This window comes from Dromiciops gliroides, chromosome 3, assembly GCF_019393635.1.
Source record: "Dromiciops gliroides isolate mDroGli1 chromosome 3, mDroGli1.pri, whole genome shotgun sequence".
NCBI lineage: Eukaryota > Metazoa > Chordata > Mammalia > Microbiotheria > Microbiotheriidae > Dromiciops > Dromiciops gliroides.
Window position 1 is genome coordinate 266,770,999 of NC_057863.1, and position 21,485 is coordinate 266,792,483.

General features: G+C 35.9%; 1 protein-coding gene across 8 annotated transcripts in view; it reads left to right on the forward strand.

Annotated features, from left to right (window-relative positions):
* Positions 1 to 21,485, forward strand: part of TIAM1 (TIAM Rac1 associated GEF 1) — a 323,266-nt gene that overhangs the window by 234,950 nt on the left and 66,831 nt on the right. For all 8 annotated transcript variants that reach the window (XM_043994258.1, XM_043994259.1, XM_043994255.1 and 5 more), the window contains 3 exons: positions 7,652 to 7,798; positions 15,800 to 15,874; positions 16,988 to 17,158. In XM_043994258.1, the coding sequence (XP_043850193.1) occupies positions 7,652 to 7,798; positions 15,800 to 15,874; positions 16,988 to 17,158 (393 nt within the window). The remainder of the gene's footprint in view (positions 1 to 7,651; positions 7,799 to 15,799; positions 15,875 to 16,987; positions 17,159 to 21,485) is intronic.

The following is a 21,485-nucleotide window of genomic DNA, read 5'->3' on the forward strand; positions in this document are numbered from 1 at the left end:
TGACATAAGCTAGTACATGTCAATAACTGGATTTAAACTCAGGTCCTCCTGACTCCAGGGCTAGAGTGCTTTCCACTGTACCACCTAAATGAGGGGTATCTAGATGTTTACCCTATGTGTGATTTATATATAATTTTGGAAGAGAATAATATTTATGCTATATGAGTCAAAAATGTGGCAGATACATTCCTGTACCTGGGAAAGGAGTTCATAGATTCCAAGTACTTCCTGGCTATTTTTTTCTTCATAATTAGTAAAATTCTCAATACAGAGATGTTCCTGCCCAATTCCTTTCATTTAAGCATTTCATGTGATATATGAGTTATGAATATGGTCATTTCATGTGATATATGAATATATGGGCTATTAAAACTTGGATCTGGGAGGAAGACAGTTCTATGATTTTTTTCTTTGAATGGTTTAAAAAATGTGAAGGCTCTCTTTGTGCTTGTCTTTCAATTCAATTCAGTAACTTGCTGGAATAAACATTAAATGAATATTCTGTGTAAAGCATTGTGCTAGATATTTTTTGGTCATGTGTATTGCTAATACAAATATGGTTATTTGTACCATGAATTTAATCTTTTTTGAATTTAAATATAAAAGGGAGGGGCAGAGAGAACATTTCCATATATACAACACAGCATAGAGGATTCAATGTAAAACCATAAGTTTCCATTTCAGACTGTTAACTTTGGGAAAAAACAACAACTTTGTAATACAAATACTATGCATTGTTTTCAAAGCTACCCTCCTTTTCTGTGCTTCCAAGTTTTCTTTTTTTCTCTTCTTTTTAAATTTTTTTTCTCCTTTTTATTTTTTTCTCCTTACTTCCCCTCAATGCCCTAGAGAAAGCTACAATTGAATGCAGATATATACACATACACCCATACACACATACATATATACATACATATAAACCTATATACACATATAAAACATTACAATTTATCAGTTCTTTCTCTGGATGTGGAAAGCATCTTCCTGCATAGGTCCTTTGTAGTTGCTTTGAATATTTATGATACTCAAGATGAATTAATCACTCAGAGTTGTTTTTAGGACAATATTTCTGTTACGTACTCTTGGTACTAGTCATTTCACTTTTTTCATTATTTCTCGCAAGTCTTTCCATGTTTTTCTAAAATCAACTAGCTTATAATTTCTTATAGCAGAGTAGTATTCCATCACAACCATATACTACAACTTATTTAGGCATTCCCCAGTTAAGGGGCGGGGGGGGGGTGTCCTATCATTTTAATCAATCTGATAGGTGTAAGTTAATATCTCAAAGTTGTTTTAATTTGCATTTCTCTGATCAATAATAATTTGGAGCACTTTTTCATATGGTTTTGATTTCTTCATCAAAAAACTGCTCTTCATATCCCTTGACCATTCGTTCATCAGTTGGGGAATGACTCCTTATAAATTGGACAAAGTTCTCTATATAATTGAAAAATGAGACCTTTATCTGAAAGACTGTCCCCCCCAACACCCCTCCAGTTTTCTGCTTTTCTTCTAATCTTAGCTACATTGGTTTTATTTGTATAAATCCTTTTTAATTTAATATAATTTAAATGATCCATTTTGTACCTCACAATGTTCTCTATTTCTTATTTATTCATAAATGTTCTCCTGTCCATAAATCTCATAGGTTACACACACACACACACACACACACACACACACACACACACACACACACACACAGAGTGTTCTTCTAATTTTCTTGTGATATCTCCCTTTATTGCAAGGTCATGTATCCATTTTGACCTTATCTTGATAAATGGTTTAAGATATTGGTCTTTGTCCAATTTCTGCCTTTCTGCTTTCTGGCTTCCCTACCATTTTTTTTTAACCAAATAATGAATTCTTATCCCCCAAACTTAAATCTTTACATTTGTCAAATAGAAGATTACTATAAGCCTTTACTATTCCACTGTTATACCTCTCTATTTCTTAGCCAGCACCAGATAGTTTTGATCTTTACTGCCTTAAAATGTAGTGTAATATCTGGTACCTTTACATTTTTATTAGTTTCTTTGAAATTATTGACTTTTTGTTGTTCTTCCAAATGACTTTTGTTATTTTTTCTAACTCAGTAAAATAATTTTTAATAATTTCTTTGGTATGGCATTGCATGAATAGATGAGATAAATTCATTAGTTTTATTATTGGCTTTGCCTACCCATGAAAAATTAGTATTTCTCCCATTATTTAAATTTAACTTTATTTATATAAAGAATGTTTCACAATTATGTTTATGTAATTCCTGGATCTGTTTTGGCAGGTATACTCTCAGGTATTTCATACTATCTACTGTTATTTTAAATAGGATATCTCTTAATTATCCTTCATGGGTTTTTTGTTGGTGATATATTTTTTTAAATTGATGATGTATGTGGGTTTATTTTACATCCTACTACATTGCTAAAATTATTGTTTCAACTAACTTTTTAGTTGAATCTTTAGGATTTCCAAATATATCATATCATCTACAAAAAGAGACAGTTTATTACCTCATTTCCCACTCTGATTCCCTCAATTTATTTTTCTTCTCTTATTGCTATTGCTAGCATTTCTAAAATAATATTGATGAAACACAGTATGGTTTCCCCATTTATCTCTTTTAATTAAATCTATTTTAGCTTTAGCTTTGTCTGAGATCATAATTGCTACTCTGGTTTTTTTTAATATAAGCTGAAGCATAATAAATTCTACTCCAGTCCATTATTTTATCTCTGTGTGTATCTCTTATTTTTAATTGTTTCTTGAAAACAACAAATTATTGGATTCTGTTTTTTAATCCATTCTATCCATTTCTGTTTTATAGGTAGTCATCCCATTCACATTCAAAGTTATAATTACTAATTGTGTATTTCCCTCTGTCCCGTTTTTCTTCATTATTTATCTTTCTCATCTTATTTACCTTATCCCTCCTCATAAAGTCTAATTTACTTCTCCTTCTCCTTCTGTTTCTGCTTCTGCTTCTGCTTCTTCTGCTTCTTCTGCTTTTACAGGGCAAGGAGGCTTAAGTGACTTGCCCAGGGTCACACAGCTAGTAAGTGTCATGTGTCTGAGGCCAGATTTGAACTCAGGTCCTCCCGAATCCAGGGCTGGTGCTTTATCCACTGCTCTACCTAGCTGCCCCCAGTCTAATTTACTTCTAACCACTCCCTAGCCCTCCTATTCCTTAATCTACCCACTCCTCTAAAACTCCCTCCCTTATCTTCTCCCCCTACTTTCCTAATTCTTAATCTACACACTCTTCTAAAAGTCTCTCCCTTATCCTAATCCTTATTTCTTTAGAAATTTAGAAGATTTTTATACCCATCTAGAAGAATATGTTATTCCTGTTTTAACCCAGTTCCCATGTGAGCAAGATTCTAGTACTACCAGCCCTCTATCCCCACATGCTTCTTGTGTATCATTTCTTCCTTTAATGCCCCATTTGTATTGGATAATTTCTCCTTTTTACCTTTTCCTACCTAGTTTTAGTTTTTAGACTCAACCCATCATATTCAGCTCAGCCCGAGCCTTTCTTTCAAACTACCCAAGTAGGAGTGGCTTTTTTAACTTCACTATCTTTCTCTGTATATGAACCCAGATCTTCTCTATCCCCATAGTAGCTATCCATAGTCAGGTTCTTCTTTGCTTATTCATTTTTATTTTATTTTGTTTTATTTTATTTTTAGCATCTTTATTGTAATCAGGTTCTAGTCCCAAGGTGTAGGGAATGGTGTACCCGAGACCATCTTAAGAATATCAATAACATTTTTTGCATGTAAGAAGTAAACAGTTTGACCTTATTGAGTCCCTTATAATTAGTCTTTTATGTTTATCTTCTGTTTCGTTTTTCCTGGATCTTATTTGTGGGATTTTCCATTAAGTTCTGGGCTTTTTGTCACAGATACCTGAAATTCTTTCAGTTCATTAAATATCCTTTTTTTTTTTATCATTTGGCATTGCACTCAACTTTGCTGGGTAAGGTTTTTTTTTTTTACAACCTCAGCTTTTTTTCTCTTCAAAATATAATGTTTCAAGACTACAGTCTTTTAATGTAGATGCTGCTAGGTCTTGTCTGATCCTTATCGTTGTGCTGTAGTATTTGAATTTTTTTTTCCTTGTGGCTTATAGTATTTTCTCCTTAACCTGGGAGCTTCAAAATTTGGCTATGATATTCTTATGAATTTTTATTCTGGAATCTCAGGTGGTGATCAGTCGATTATTTTTTCTATTTTTACTTTACCCTCTCCTTTCAAAACTTCAGGGCAATTTTCCTTAATAATTTCTTCTAATATTGTATCAAGACTTTTTTGATTGTAACTTTCAGGCAGTCCAGTAATTTTTATATTGTCTTTCCTTGATCTATTCTCTAGCTAAATTGTTTTTCTAATAAGATGTTTCACATCCTCTTCAATTTTTTTCATTCCTTTGATTTTGCATTATTACTTCTTGGTGACTTATAATGTCATTAGCATTCCCTTGCCCAACTCTAGATTTCAAGGAGTTATTTTCTTCCTTAAGTTTTTTAATCACTTTTTCCAATTGGTTGACTTTCTTTTCAAAATTTTCTTGATTTTCTTGCATTGTTCTTATTTCTTTCCCTAATTTCTCCTCGATTGTTCTTATTCAATTTTTGAAGTCCTCTTAAAATTTTTCCAAGAGCTCTTTTTGGGCTTTTGACTATTTGACATTTCTCTTTGAAGTAGGAGTGGCCTTTTTAACTTCACTATCTTCCTCTGTATATGAACCCAGATCTTCTCTATCCCCATTGTAGCTATCTATGGTCAGGTACTTCTTTGCTTATTCATTTTTATTTTATTTTATTTTATTTTTAGCATCTTTATTGTAATCAGGTTCTAGTCCCAAGGTGTAGGAAATGGTGCCCCAAGCCTCAAGTCCTTCTTAGTGTTATTTTCTGAGCACTGCTTTGGGGCCCAACCTTGGCCATTCCTCTCCAACCCTAGCCTGCTGTCCCACAAATGGTTTGGTCCTCCACCTTACCTCCTGAAGTTGCACACTTTAGCCCTTTCCTCTCTACCCTGCAGCAGAAACCAGGCACTCCGCTCTTCTGCAAGTGCCCACAGCCAGCAGGGTCCCTACCCCTCTGCCATGCAGTCAACTGGCTATATGGTTGCTCCTCTTCTTCCTCTGTGGGATCTTCCTGGAGGTATATGCACTCCACTTGGGCCAAATCTCTGCCCATAGAGCTTTCTCAGGAGGATAGCTGTTTCACTACAAATTTTATTTATTTCTGCTGCTTGCTTTGAGGTGATAACCTGTCTTGTTTATGGGGGGAAATTTGGAGAGCCTGGAATTTTCTTCCATCTTCCCGGGATCCTCTGCAATGTATGTTGTTTTTTTTTTTTGTTTGTTTTTTTAGTGAGGCAATTGGGGTTAAGTGACTTGCCCAGGGTCACACAGCTAGTACGTGTTAAATATCTGAGGTCGGATTTGAACTCAGGTCCTCCTGAATCCAGGGCCGGTGCTCTAACCACTGAGCCACCTAGCTGCCCCCAATGTATGTTTTTAATACAGAATTTAGGTTTCAGTGGAACAAGTCATGTAGTTAGTAAGCTGACTTGTTATATAAAAGAATTTTTCAAAAAAACCCCCACCCCCAAACAAACAAAAAAAAACCCCTAAACCCCAAACCATTTATTTATTTTTATGGGCATTTATGTCTCCCTTCCACTTCTCCCTCCCATTTGAACAATAAAAAGAAAAGCAGACTCTCATGATTATGCGTAGCTCAGCAAAATAAATTCCCACAGTAGTCATGTCCAAAAATATACATCTCATTATTCATTTTAAGTCCATCACCCCCTGACAGGAGATAGAGGGGTAGTATATTTCATCTTGAGTTCTCTAGACTCATAATTTATTAGATAACTCCCCTTCTGTCAAGTTTACTTAATTATCTAGCTGAATGGGTGTTAAGAGAAATAATTGTATTCTTTATTACATGTTTAAATGTATTTCTATTACAACTATTACCTTTAATACCAACAGCTTTTTGAATATAACTTTAGCAAGGTTTTAGGGAAAGTAACCATTATTATGGTAAGGCCTATAGTTCTATAAATATTTATGATTTGGCAGCTTTATAGCTATGTTCCCTATTATTATGGTACATGCTATCTTTGACCTTTTCCCTCCACTCTTCCCTTCTACATTCTTCTTTTTTGGGGGCTCATGTATTATTTGACATCTCCAGTAGTCTCAGACTGGTTCTATGTTGATATGGATAATGCCGTTTAGTGTGCTTCATCAAACCCTACCCATTTCAACCAATAGCACCTTTATATGTACAGGGCTAAATTTGTTTAGGCTTTCTAGAGACTGACATCAATATTCAAATAAGTAAATTACAGCTGAGAAGATGTTACAAAATTGGAGAGGTGGATGAGCCATCAGTGACCAGTTGGTCTGAGGTTTGATTCCTAATTTAATCTTTAATTATTTAGCAGCAAGGGAACAATACTTGATTATCACTTCATTTTTATAGGTGACTGCAGAAGTGTTGGCAATCATTTTTGACATGCATCAAGCTGGGCCATCCTGTATGTGCTAGTCAGTTTCCCTAACCCCCTCAAAATGACTCTATTTCTCAGGCAGCACAAGTTTTGTTTGCTGTTTTGTTTTGGTTTTTTTTTACCCTTTGGGACAAGTAATCTTGCTCCTGCCTCAGTGCAAATAGAGGCCTTGCGATACCAGTTCTCTTTTGTCTTCCTGGTCATTTCATTATGGTTTTGCTATCAACACTAAAAGTAAAGTGGAGCTTCTCACCAAAATGTAGATTAGTCATGTAGTCCTCTTTCTGTTACCCAGCAATACATTATCCCTGAACTCTTTAGCAATTATGTTTGGGGAGTTACCTGCATGAAGAACTATTTAAAAGTAGGCTCTAGGATATTCATCCCAGTCTTTTATTTCAAGTCAAACTTGTTCCTCCTGCTGCTCCCTTTTTCACAAAAGAAAGCCAGTGGGTGGGCCAATTCAGGCATGTCATACTTCACCTGAAACCCTTAGGACTTGATTACAACATTTAGGATAAAGTTCAAACCTGAATTATTGGTCTGATGATCTCCTCCTCTTCTCTCCCTGACCCCTTTCTTGATGAAAATATATTTACATGTTCTTAAATATTTATTCAGAACCTTAATGACCTTTATATAACTCAATTATTTTTCAGCTCACTTTTTGAGGAAGTGTGGATCTCAGCCATAGAATAACTAACTCAAATCTGTAGTTGTTTGAGAGGGAATATTTCTCATTGGTTCTTTGAAACTTTTAGAGCATATGGGCATCAGAGTGGTACAGTGGGTAGAGGATGGGACCTGAAATTAGGAAGACCTGAGTTCAAATGTGACCTCAGATACTTCCTAGCAGTGTGAACCTGGGTAAGTTCTTTCACTTCTGTTTCCTCATCTGTAAGATGGGGATAATAGTGCCTACCTCCTAGCATTGTTGTGAGGATCAATTGAGATAATAATTGTAAAGTGTTTAGGACAGTGCTTAGCATATAGTAAGCACTATGTAAACATTAGTTATTATTATTAATTATTATTATAGTAAATATGGTGGTAGTGGCAGCTGCATTGTTGTTACATTTTTTATCTTTGATTCAGAACCTCATTTCTGTTATCAGGTGGCGGCACGCACAGGGGAGACTGGTGTAAGACGGAGAACTCAGGCCATGTCCAGGACTGCAAGCAAGAGAAGAAGCAGATTTTCTTCTCTTTGGGGTCTGGACACTACCTCAAAGAAGAAACAGGGAAGGCCAAGCATCAACCAGGTATGGGTCAAGAAATGCTACTGATGTCGTCATATTAATAAAATGAATAGACCTGCATTCACAGAAGTAGACTGTCCAAAATAAGGTAGGTGGTAGCTCCCCTGTACCTCATCGTGATCAGACCACACCTCAACATTATTATGTTTGGTTCTGAGTGCCCCATATGGGACATTAAGAAACTGGAGCATATTCAGAGGATGCTGGGCAGTAGCAGGTGAAGAATCTGAGGACATTTAGTTTGGAATAGTGAAAATTTATAGGCAATATGATAGCTATTTTAAAATGTTTATGTGGGGGGAGGGGGAGCTAGGTGGCGCAGTGGATAAAGCACCAGCCCTGGATTTAGGAGGACCAGAGTTCTCAGAAACTTGACACTTACTAGCTGTGTGACCCTGGGCAAATCACTTAACCCTCATTGTGCCCCCGCACCCCCTCCCCCCAAAAAAATCACATTACTCTTTGACCCAGCAATACCACTATTAGGTCTTTTCCCCAAAGAGATCATAAAAAAGGGGAAAGGACCCACATGTACAAAAATATTTATATTTTTGTGGTAATAAGGAATTGGAAATTGAGAGGTTGCACATCCATTGGGGAATGGCTAAAGAAGTTGTGGTATATGAATGTAACGGGAATACTATTGTGCTGTAAGAAATGATGTGCAGGCAGATTTCAGAGAAACCTGGAAGGACTTACACGAACTGATGCTGAGTGAGATGAGCAGAACCAGAACATTGTACATAGTATCAATGATATTATGTGTTGATCAACTGTGATAGACTTGATTCTTCTCAGCAATACAATGGTCCAAGATAGTTCCAAAGGACTCATGATGGAAAATGCTCTCCAAATCCAGAAAAAAAAAAGAACTGTGGAATCTAGATGCAGATTGAACCATACTATTTGTATTGTTTTTGTTGTTGTTTTTCTTTTTTGAGGTTTTTCCTTTTTCCTCTGATTCTTCTTTCACAGCATGACTAATGCAGAAATATGTTTAATGTGATTGTACATATACAACCTATATCAGATTACTTGTTGTCTTGGGGAGGGGGAGGGAAGGGAGGCAGGGAGAAAAATTTGAAACTAGAAATCTATAAAAACAAATCTTATAAAAACAAATTTTGAAAACTATCTCTACATGTAACTGGAAAATAATAAAATACTTTTATGGGAAAAAAAACAAAAAATGTTTATGCAGGAGAATAGTGTGGTCGTTTTGCCTACAACAGTGAGAAAAAGATATAATTTATAATTATTATTCTATCTAGTGAATAGCAAATTTATACATAGATTGAATTTATAAGAAGATAGATATTAAAATCAGAACTGCCCCCAAACTGACTTTCTACACTGTCCAGCAAGAACTGGATGACAACTTATCAGCAATCAAACACGTAGCCTGGTGCTTGGATATCATAGATGTTTAATGAGTTTTTATAATGTCCTTCAGTTTCTTACATTATAGTACCATTATTGTTCCTCCTCCCCCTCCCAGAGAGTCATCCCTTATAACAAATATTTGGATTTTTTTTTGAGAGAAAAAAATCAGCACAACTGATCAATACATTGAGAAAGTCTGAAAGTATGTGCAATGTGTAATACCTGTGGGCCTCCCGTCTTCACGAAAGTAGGGGCAAGAGGAAGGTTAGGTTATCCTCTCATGTCTCTTCATTCCAATCCTGTTGGATCTTTACGGTTTTATTTATGGTTTATTATATTCACTTTTGATTTTTTTGGTGTTTTGTTCTTTCCTTTTATATTGTTATAATTATCGCATATATAGTTTTCTTGGCTCCACTTTAGTCTTCATTAATTCACTTAGATCTTTCCTTGCTTCTCTGTATTCATCAAATATATCATTTTTCACAGCAGTATTAATTCATTAAATTTATGTATCACAGTTTGTTTAGCCATTCTCCAGTTGATGGGCATCTTCTTTGTTTCCATTCTTTGCTATCACAAAGAGGGGTGCTATAAATATTTTGGTATATGGGGGACTTCTTAGCAAAGTCTTCCTTGGGATAAAAACCCACAGTAATGGAGTTTCTGATTCAAAGGATATGGGCATTTTAGTCACTTGATTGGCACAATTCCAAATTGCTTTCCAGAATTATTTAACCTTTTCACAACTCTACCAGTAACGCATTAGTGCACCTATCCTTCCACAGACATAGCTAGGTGGCTCAGTGTATGGATTGTCAGGCTTAGAGTCAGGAAGATTCATCCTCAAGTTCAAATCTGGCCTTGGACACTCACTAGCTTTGTGACCCTGGGCAAGTCACTTAACTTGGCTTGCCTCAGTTCCTCATGTATAAAATGAGCTGGAGAAAAAAATGACAAACCACTCAAGTATTTTTGCAAAGAAAACCACAAATGGGGTCCTCAAGAGTTAAACAACACTGAAAAGCAAGAAATCCTTCCATAACCCTCCAACTTTTGAGTTATTTCCATTTTCTTGTCTTTTTTTGTCAATTTTGCACTATGTGAGGTAAAATCTCAGGGTTGTTTTGATTTGCACTTATTAGTAATTTGGAACAATCTTTCCTGTGGTTTGAATACGATGAGATTCCTTTTGAGAACTGTTCATATCTTTTGACCGCTTCTCTTTAGGAATGGCTATTTGTCATATATGTGTGTGTGTGTGTGTGTTTGTAAATTTCTGATAAGGGTTTTGTATCAAAGATATCTAAACCATGAACAAATGTATATAATAAGACTAATAGCCATTCCTCAGTAGTAAAGATTTATTAAGCATCTACAATGTTCCATGTACTTCACTGGGGTACTGGGGAAACAAAAGCAAAAATGAAACAGTTTTTGTTCTCAAGGAGCTTACAACATTCATTAGGAGGAGGTAACACACACATATAGGTATATACAGAATAAATAAAAACAAGGCAGTCTTTTTTTCATCAAAGTATTTTATTATTTTCTGGTTACATGTAGAGATAGTTTTCAACATTTCTTTTTATAAGATTTCTAGTTTCACATTTTTCTCCCTCCCCCCTCCCCAAGACAGCAAACAATCTGATATAGGTTATATATGTACAATCACATTAAACATATTTCTGCATTAGTCATGCTGTGAAATAAGAATCAGAGCAAAAAGGGAAAACCTCAAAAAAGAAAAACAAAAAAAAAATAGAAATAGTATGGTTCAATCTGCATCTAGATTCCATAGTTCTTTTTTTCTGGATTTGGAGAGCATTTTCCATCATGAGGCATCAGTTCATCTAAGTCCTTCCAGGTTTCTCTGAAATCTGCCTCCTCAGTGTTTCTTAGAGCATAACAGTATTCCATTACATGCATATACCACAACTTGTTTAGCCATTCCCCAATTGATGGTATTCCCTTAATTTCCAGTTCCTTGCCACCACAAAAAAAGCAGCTATAAATATTTTTGTACATGTGGGTCCTTTAGCTTTTTTATGATCTCCTTGGGGAAAAGACCTAATGGTGGTATTGCTAGGTCAGAGTATGCACAGCTTTATAGCCCTTTGGGCATAGTTTCAAATTGTTCTTCAGAATGGGTTGCATCAGTTCATAGCTCCACCAATAATGCATTAGTGTTCCAATTTTTCAACAGCTTCTCCAACATTTATTATTTTCCTTTTTTGCCATATTAGCCAATCTGATAGGTGTCAGAGTTGTTTTAAGTTGCATTTCTCTAATCAATAGTGATTTAGAGCATTTTTTCATATGGCAATAGATAGCTTTGATTTCATCAGAAAACCACAAGGCAGTCTTTTTTGAGGGATGTCCTAGAAGAAAGGAAGAGGAGAAAAGGCCTAAAGTAGGAGGTAGTAATTGAGTTAAGCCTTGAAAGAAACCAGGAGTTCCAAGAGTAGAGGACATGAGAGGGAGTCAGTTCCAGAGATGAATGGTGGGACGTCATGGGTGAGGAACAGCAAGAAATCCCAAATGGCTGAACCTATAGAGTATATGAAGAGGAATGACATATAAAAAGCTGAAAACTAGTTTGGAAACAAGTTGGAAAGAACTTCAAATACTAGAAAATTGATCCTCAAGGTAACAGGGTCTATCTATTTAGTATATGTTACAACAAAGAGCAAAGTGATATTATAAGTATTAATTTGATTTATTTTCTTTTTTCTTTCTTTCTTTTTTTTTTCTTTGGTGAGGCAATTGAGGTTAAGTGACTCACCCAGGGTCACACAGCTCGTAAGTATTAAGTGTCTGAGGCTGAATTTGAACTCAGGTCCTCCTGAATCCAGGGCTGGTACTCTATCCACTGCACCACCTAGTTGCCCCATTTCATTTATTTTCAATAGATCCTTGCTAACTTCTAATCTGATAAACTCTGTAGGGTCATTCGACAATTATTTCAATATTATGAAATAATGTCTTCTTTGCACTGGAGAAGAATATTCTTCATTTACTAATTATATGTTTTTTTTCTGGGTAAAGTGCATATTTCTTTAGTGCCCAGTGCATATGGTTTCAGTATGTTCAAAAACATTTGCTTTTGAATATGGCTTTTGTAATGGTCCCTCTCCCCATGTGCAGTGCTTACAGGTAGGTTTTTAGTATAATTGATGAGAAAATAATAGTCACCAATTTAAAAACCAAAATAAGAAGTCATGGTTGTAAACAATTATGTGTAAATACTTTATGCCTTTTGAAGTATTTAGACACATTTGAACTAAGCATAATAATTATTATTCCAAATTGGCTGAGTGGTAGCTGAAGCAAAAACTCCATTCTAAGAAGTTAAAAATTCATTGCTCTTGCCAATTTTTTTTTGTGGGGGACAGTGGGTTTTGTTTTCTTTTTACTTTCTTCTAGCAGTTTCATAACTTAATAGAAAATATATTATAAAAAGGGACTTTTGGAACCAAATTGAGCTGGGAAATTTTATATATATATACATACAAACATATATATATATGTATGCATGTATACATTTATATATACACATATGTATGTGTATATATATTGTATGTATATACATATATGTCAATCAACAAACATTTAGTAAGTACCTGCAATGTGACAAGCACTACACTGGATGCTAGGGATACAAAAAGATAACAGTTCCTGTCCTTAAGGAGTGTACATTCTATTGCTGGAATTAAAACATGTTAGCAAATAATTGAATAAAAGATATATACTAAATAGAGTGATTTGGGGAGGGGGCAGGTAAGAGACTAACCACTGACAGTCAGGAATGTCTACTTGAAGAATTGGCACCTGAGCTAAAACTAGGAGAGAATCAAGAAGTTCTTAAAAGGCAAGTGTCCCTGACATGGGAATACAGAAGCACAGATGGGGGCTGGAAAGTTTGTTCTTTAGCAGGAAGCAAGTTGAACACTTCAACTAGATTATAGTTAGTTGGGGGCGGGGGGGGGGAGGGAAAAGCTGAGAGTAATATCTAATGTGCCTAGAAGAATAGACTTCAGCCAGGTTATGTAGGTTTTTAAATGCTCCAATGATCATGAGCTTGCCAGGAGACTGAGGTATTCTCCAGCTGCCTAATCTGCTATATCCCTGCATCTACTGGGCAAAATCTATATAAAATGGAAAGAAACCCCCACCAAATTAAAAGGTGATACTTCAAACAGCAATCAATCACCAAATATGCATAGTAAAAACTAGCAAATACACTTTGGAGACAATACTTAAAAGTTATTCAATCGAGGACTCCTTCAGTTACTTAGTTACTGTGAAGCAGAACAGAAAAAACACACCCAACTTTAATTAAATGAAAGAACATTTTAAGCTGTTATTATTTGTCGACACTTTGTTAAACAGAAAAGGTGAGAGAGTCCTGCTCTCTAAGAGGTCACAGTGTAATGAGGGCAGACAACGTATATTGGAAGGGTTTGGCTAAAGGGAATATGTAAAGTCCTGGTGGTTCTTAGGCAGATGAGGTGACAATATCCTTGGGTTAGCAGGGTGGAGCATATGGTAAGGTATAGTGGTTCTCCATTTTACCAGAAGAATTGTAATTGCTACCTTGCTCATCCTTCATGTGGTGTAAATTGACATTTCTAATGGGGCAGCAGTGGGGATTAAGAGGTTGAAGGGGTTAGTTTATGAAGACTGGAATGGGAGGAATGGGCCAAAGGGTCAGAGTCGAGCAGAGGCTCTCAATTTCCTCATTGTGATGAAGATGGGGGTGAGGGGTAGGTTAGCATTTAGCCAGGCGGGGAAAATGAAAAGGGGCCATTAGCAGGAGATTTTGGGGGGGGAAGGAATGGGATCTACTATGAAAATCATGCTCCATCTGGAAATATTTTAGTTCATATCCCCAAGATGGCAAAATATCTTGATTTTTGGCTGAAGCACCATTTCAGTGTTAGCTTTTTTCCTCCCACATACTTTCAAGTAAAATGTAGGAAGCAGGATGGCTGTAAAGCAGTCCTTTGTATGTTTAAAAAAATAAATGAAGACATCTACTACCATTATAGGATTGTACTAATAAAAAAGCAAAGGGAAACAGAAAAGAAAATCCCAGAAGGTTAAAGTGCAGGTAAGGAGAAGTTAATTTACTCATTCAAAGTGACCCTGTGGCTTAAGGATGCAATGGATTTTTCATCAAAATAAAATATATGAAACAAAGTACATTATTGCAGGAAAGGCAAATTATAAAAGTATTCATAAAATAATAAAAAAAAGAAATACAATTCAAACTGAAAGGGATCAGTTATAAGGATGTAGAAGCAAATTCAGGAAGCAGAGCTGCCAAAATGATTTATTCTTTTGTAAGACATATGTTTGTTTGTGGTCCCAGTATATTGATGTCTCACTTGAATGCAGCGGGTAGATCTCTGATCTGGTATCTGGCCCACTCTTCTTGAAGGGAGACTTCAATTTCTGCCTTTGAGGGGAGCAAAAGAGCACCAAGGCAGCAGTTAATCCTTCATTCTACCATCTCCAAGACATATAATAATAATGATGATAGGAGATAACATTTATATAATTCCTGCCGTATACCAGTCACTGTGCTAAGCATTCACATATTATCTTCTTCGTTCCTCATAACAACCCTGGGAGGTAGAGGTGCTATTATTTTTTTTTCAGATGAGGAGACTGAGGAAAAATAGTGACTTGGCCAGGGTTACACAGCTAGGAAGTTTCTGAGGCCAGATTAAAACACAGCTATCTATAAATCATCGGGTACAATGCTTTGAGAGGCCCAGGATATATACTAACTTAATTTCCCTGATCACTCTCTAGAGGAGTGTAATACTTTCATATCACCAGATTCACTCCCTCCCACTAAACTGTTTACACAAAAGACCATTTAAAACCACAAATAGTGAATAAACCTTTTTATCCAAGAAAAACAGTAAACAAAAGTCAGGAAAGTTATGTAGGATTGGAAGATATGATGGTAAATGAATGCTACGACTGGGAGTACAATAAATCACCTCAGCTTAACCAGTGAGAGAAGAATTGATCTTACTAACGAGAGTAAATATTGAAAGTCAAGGGATCTGATGAAGGGCTGACTTCTCCCACATGTCTGTAGCTCCAAGCCTCCCAGTAGCCACAGAAGTTTATGCTGGCCTTTCATAACCATATATCTTAAAGCCCTTCTTCAAGAGTCACCCCAACAATCTACCTTACAAAGATAAACAGCATTATGTACTCTGTGTTCTCTCAACAAATCAAAAGTCATGTTTTTCCTTTGTGTTTGCAGTACATAGCACAGGGAAATCTCTCTGGAGACACTGTCCACCTTGGTTGGGTAGGATTGGACATTTCATGTTAAACTCAGATGAATCAAACAGAGTCAAAACATGTACTAAGATGGGATGGAGGGAAGAGATACAAATAATTAGATCCTGTTCTAGAAACTAAATTTTCCCATTTTAGGGAATAATAGCAAATGTAAGAAAGTTATGTGAATTTTTTTGCATGTGAAGGAATGTCATAATCTTATATAATGTGTTCTACTACATTTGATTATTTTCCCCAAACCATTTATAATATAATTTTCTTCAGATTTTTTAAATGGTGTTTTTCTACATGCAGGTGTTTGGAGAGGGAGATGACACCATAAAGAAATCTTTAGAAGGAATATATGATGACACTGTTCCAGATGGCAAGGTAAAAATAAACATGTTTTGTTTTTGTAAAAGAAGTACCATCAGTACACCAGCCTACACAAAATGAACTGTTTTCTTGTGACACTAATAAACTCATGTGGATGCTGGAAACCAAAAATTGATCGTTCACATCAGTGCTGCGAATTTATTCAGTAGAAGAGAAATTTAAAATCCTTTACTTAGCCTGATACATCTTTTATAACAAGCACTGGTGGAGCACAGGTATAGACCCTCTAAACCCAAATATGTAGAAGTAAATTTGGAAAGCCAGACAAGCAAATTTTTTATACCAGGGGCTTTAGGTAACAATAAATAAATAAATAAATAACTTAAACAGCACTCACATAAACCAAGTAGTAAGGTAAAGGTAAAGTAGTTTATATGTGAACCTAGGAACTACTGAATTGGCATTTTCTTTAGAAATAATGGTAGCCAAAATATTATTTTCCTTCTTAGTGACTTTTTTCTTACTGTTTCATCTTCACTTTTTTTTTTTTTTAGTGAGGCAATTGGGGTTAAGTGACTTGCCCAGGGTCACACAGCTAGTAAGTGTTAAGTGTCTGAGGTCGGATTTGAACTCAGGTACTCCTGACTCCAGGGCCGGTGCTCTATCCACTGCGCCATCTAGCTGCCCCTCATCTTCACTTTTAAAGTTAAGTTTAGTTGCCATACTCATGTTATATAGTGACTTTGACAGTAAAATTGTATTTAAATGAGAAAAAAGAATGGAGTTAAGGCATGAACCCTTGTGTACTGATCCTCATTCTACTTGGGGTGATGCCTTTGTAGCTCTAGTTTCTCTACCACTACCACTTTGTGCCAAATTTTTCTCTGCCTTTGAAGTTGGGAAGTCATAAAGCTGTTTTCCTATTCGTAAGATGTTTAGGACCTTAAGTTGAAAATGAATTTGTTCAGATAAAAAATGAAAATGAATTTGTTTCACAAAGACCAAAAAATATGGCAGTAAATAAATTTTTTGACTAGGAGTAAAATAAACCATCTCAGCTCAACCAATGAGAGGATTGATTTCACTAAAGGGAGCATGATGCCTGAATGGAATCAGGAAATTTTAAGTGCTATTGCTATTCTGATATTATTATTTCTCTTTATTCAGAGAGAAAAAGAAGTGGTGTTACCTAGTGTGCACCAGCACAATCCTGACTGTGACATTTGGGTCCATGAGTATTTCACACCCTCTTGGTTCTGTCTGCCAAATAATCAGCCTGCCTTGATAGTCGTCCATCCAGGGGATACAGCCAGAGACATACTGGAGTTAATTTGCAAGGTATGAAATGGGAATGTTGTTATCTTCCTGAGCAGGATAGAATAAAATAAAGATATTTTCTGTAAGAAGGTACATTTGAATATGGGATCTCTGATTTCTTTGGGGCCTTTCAGAGCATTAAGCATTTAGAGTCTCTTGTTCTAGAATGGAATTTACTCTGGAGGGTCTGTCTCTTTAGTATAAAAGTACTGTATTATTTTATTAGAAAATATGTTATTGTTGTTGGTTTTTTTCAGTGGGGTTAGGGGGATCTAAAAGGTGGCATTTTCTTGAGACGTGGTATATAATTATTTTGGGAGGAGGGCAGTGAGGGTTAAAGGACATGCCCAGGGTCACACAGGTAGTAAGTGTCAAGTGTCTGAGGTCAGATTTGAACTCAGGTCCTATCCACTGCGCCACCTAGCTGCCTCCTGTGGTATATAATTCTTGGGGGGGGGGCTTTTTTTTTTTAATCATTAGCAAATGCCTGAATCTTCATGTATGTGGTATATAATTCTTGAGCCCTGTTTTGCCTTCTGAAAGTTGGAAGCATACAGCCTCCTTGCTAACCAGAAAAACTTGGTTTAGTTTTGGGCTATATTATAATGATATCTTTCTACTCTGGGATTTTGGTATTCCACAAAGTAAGTGATCACTCTCAGCTTCTCCAGTGTCCAGAATCCCTAATATAATCTTTTTCCTTTGTTGTCACACCAAACAAAAAAAAAGAGGACAAGAGAAATTTGGTTTGGAACTAGGGAGAACTTTCTGCCCATGAGAAGGACACGATACTGTTGGTTGGTTGTTTGTTTGTTTTTTCTAGAGATCTTCCTATGAGGACACAAGACTAATTTTTTTTCTAGAGAATCTTAAAATAAGAACATCCATTCTTCTGGAATGGTTTCAGTGTTTTGCTTTCCAGAGACAATGGCATAGACAGGATGGCATTTTAAGGCTGTCTGTCCGTGTCATGCTTTGAATACCAAAGTATAGTTTTCTCAATTCAGCATGTTTCTACTTTCTTTAACTACACAGTCAGGAATTTCTGGTTTATTTTCAAATTATATTTTATTTTTGCAGGTGTTAGGGGGTGCTGATCTTGAAAGGAAAGGCTGAAGATTATTTAAATGAGTAGGGCAGGGAATTAGGAAAAGTACAGGTAAATCATTCAAGTGATCTATAATAAGAGAATACTGAAGAACTAAAGAAGGAATTCTTATAACATCCTTTCCCCATTAGGTACTAAGTTTATATCATTGCTTTCTAAGAAAGCTAGGGTCCTTTACTTTCATGAGTTCTGCTTCAAGAAAACATTTCTGTTCATATTTATTCACTTAATTATTTAACTAGAACAAGCCTGTTAAAAATTTCTTTGTTTCTTTATAGATCAGAACAACTTTTTAAAAATTAAATTTTTTAATTAACAAACATTATTTCTACTCTTCCTCACTCCCCTCCCCATTTGAAATAATAAAAAGAAACCCTTTCAATAAAGATGCATAGTCAAACAAAACAAATTTCCACATTGTCTGTGTCCAAAACTGTTTCATTCTGCATCATGTATCTGTAACGATTGGAATGACGCCACCTGCTGGAGACTTACTGTAGAAGCGTTCCGCCCATGAAGTGAAGGTCTTTGAGGGCAAGATCAGGAGTCTTTTCTTTGGCGTCAGGAAGTGACGCAGGCTAGTGGGAGGAGGAAGGAAGAGACTGGCGCTCTGTCTCACACTCTTTCCTGAGGACACTGGTGGAGAAGGGAGCTAGAAATGTGCTCTCCCTTTAATAGATAGGAATCTAGGCCTTTCTCTCTCTCTTTATCAAATAAATGCTTAAAAGTCTAACTCTTGCTAAAGCTTATAATTTATTGGCGACCACTCATTAAATAGTTTAGACAGTTTAGCTAGAATTTTAGCCCTTAACATATCCATTACCTCTTTGGAAGGAATTAGGTGGCAGAGATCATTTTCTGTCCTCTGGAGCTATGTATATTCATCGCATTGATTAGAGCCCTTACAATGTTATTATTAAGCAAATTGATCTGAATCTGCTCACTTCACTCTGTATCAGTTCATCCAAGTGTTCTCAGGTTTCCCCAAACCTGTCCTTTCTTAGGGCACAGTAGTAGTCCATTCCATTCATATTCCAAATTTTTTTTAGCCACTCTCCAATTATTAAACACCCTCCTTAGTTTCTAGTTCTCTGCTATTACAAAAAGAGCTACTGCATTTTTAAAAATTGTTGATTAATCCTTTTCTTTGGTATCTTTCAGCCCTAGGACTTGTAGAGGGATCACTGCATCAAAGGTTATACATAGTATATAACTTTTGGGACATATTTCAAAATTGATTTCTAGAATGCATGTACCAATTCCTTCTATGATACAATTAGGACTTATTACTTACACTGAAGTGAATCAAAATGGGGTAGGGGGACGATGACAAACTATAAATGGCAGACAGGATATAGTACCATATTAAAAAATTATATATTATGACTAGATTGGATTTATATCAGAAATATATTTAATGTTAAGAAAAAAACCAATATAATAAACCACAATAATAGCAAGAAAATTCAAAAATCACATAATTATATCAATAGATGAAGTTGCTCATTGGAACAAATTAGATATACAATACATGAAATAAATGAATGCAGTAGCTTAGTGTCTGAAAAACTCAAAGACACCAGTTCTACACTTCTACACAAAATTCTAGGAAAACTAGTGTAATGGGGAAATTAGGGTGGGGATTTGGGATAGGGATTCTTAGGAATATCTCTTTAAAGAATTACACCCTCTTGTACACAAATCCAATTAGAATAAAATAATAGTTTATTAGGGTGTTAGGGGAAAGGAAACCAAGAGAGAAATCCTTGGATTTCTCTTGGGGAGAAGGCATGGCACAAATGTGTGGTTCTGAGATACCTACCTCTTCTAGCAGAAGACAGACAGATACTTTTATAGAAGTGATCATCTGACTATGGAAAGTTCTCTTATTGAGGGAGGACCATCCCCTACTGGTGGTGGCTGGGGGAAGTTGGGTGAGGGGCAGCTCAAGCCACAAAGGCAGCAGCCACACCTAATCTTATCTCCCCAAGGGGTGGGGGAGACTGGTTAGGTGTGCCTGTCCTTTGGTTTAGTTTCTCAAGGAGAAGGTTCTTTTGTTTTACCCCAGAAAACTTTTGGGGTACACTAGGCCCATAACACTAGAAAACATTCTGACAGAAATTAGATTTAGACCAGCAGCTCACACCACATACCAAGATCAACTCCAAAGGAATATATGACTTAGAGATAAAAAGTCACACATCATGGGGGCAGCTAGATGGCTCAGTGGATAAAGCACCGGCCCTGGATTCAGGAGTACCTGAGTTCAAATCCAGCCTCAGACACTTAACACTTACTAGCTGTGTGACCCTGGGCAAGTCACTTAACCCCAATTGCCTTACCGAAAAAAAAAAAGTCATACATCATAAACAAATTAGAGGAGCAAGTGAATCTGTGCATAGGGGCAGTGTTTGTGATCAATCAAGGGATAGAGATCATAATAGAAGATGAAATGAATAATTTTTATTGCATAAAATTGAAAAGTTTTCATATAAAAAAACCCTAATACAGTTAAAATTAGAAAGGAAATAGCTCAGTTTACTATGGAAAAAATCTTGTCAGCAGGTTTCTCTGACAAATTTTTTTATTATATTCCAATGTTTCAAACACACACACACACACACAGAGTTAGTTCAAATTTATAATAATAAGGAGCCTTCCCCATTTGATACACAATCAGAAGATGTGAACAGGAAGTTCTCAAAGGATAAAATCCAAGCTTTCAACAGCCAAATAAAACATTTGTCCAAATTACTAATAATTAAAGAAATGCAAATTAAAGCAATTCTCATTTTTTCCCTTACACTTATCAGATTGGTGAATATGACTCAAAAAAGGAGAGTGACAAATATTAGAAGTGCTGTAGAAAAACATACATCTTAACATCCTGCAGTATTTTGTCCACCTGTGAAGACTACTTTCTCTCCTGCGTTTGCAGATATTTGCAACATGTACCTCCTACCTTACCTGAGACCATCACCACTACAGCTTTTTGCTAACTATCAGGAATTAGTATTCATCATTGGTTTGGAGGGGTCAGGTATATACTTCTATACTATAATACTGTAATTCCTGAACATGCACTGGCATTTTCCCCATTTACACAAAAACAATCATCTTGTCAACATTAATTTTTAAACATGAATCATTTACGTAGTGACAAAGCAAAGTAAATAAAGACAAGAGAACTGTTTATAACATTGACTCAATAAGGGACAAAAGCAAGAATACTCAAAGTAC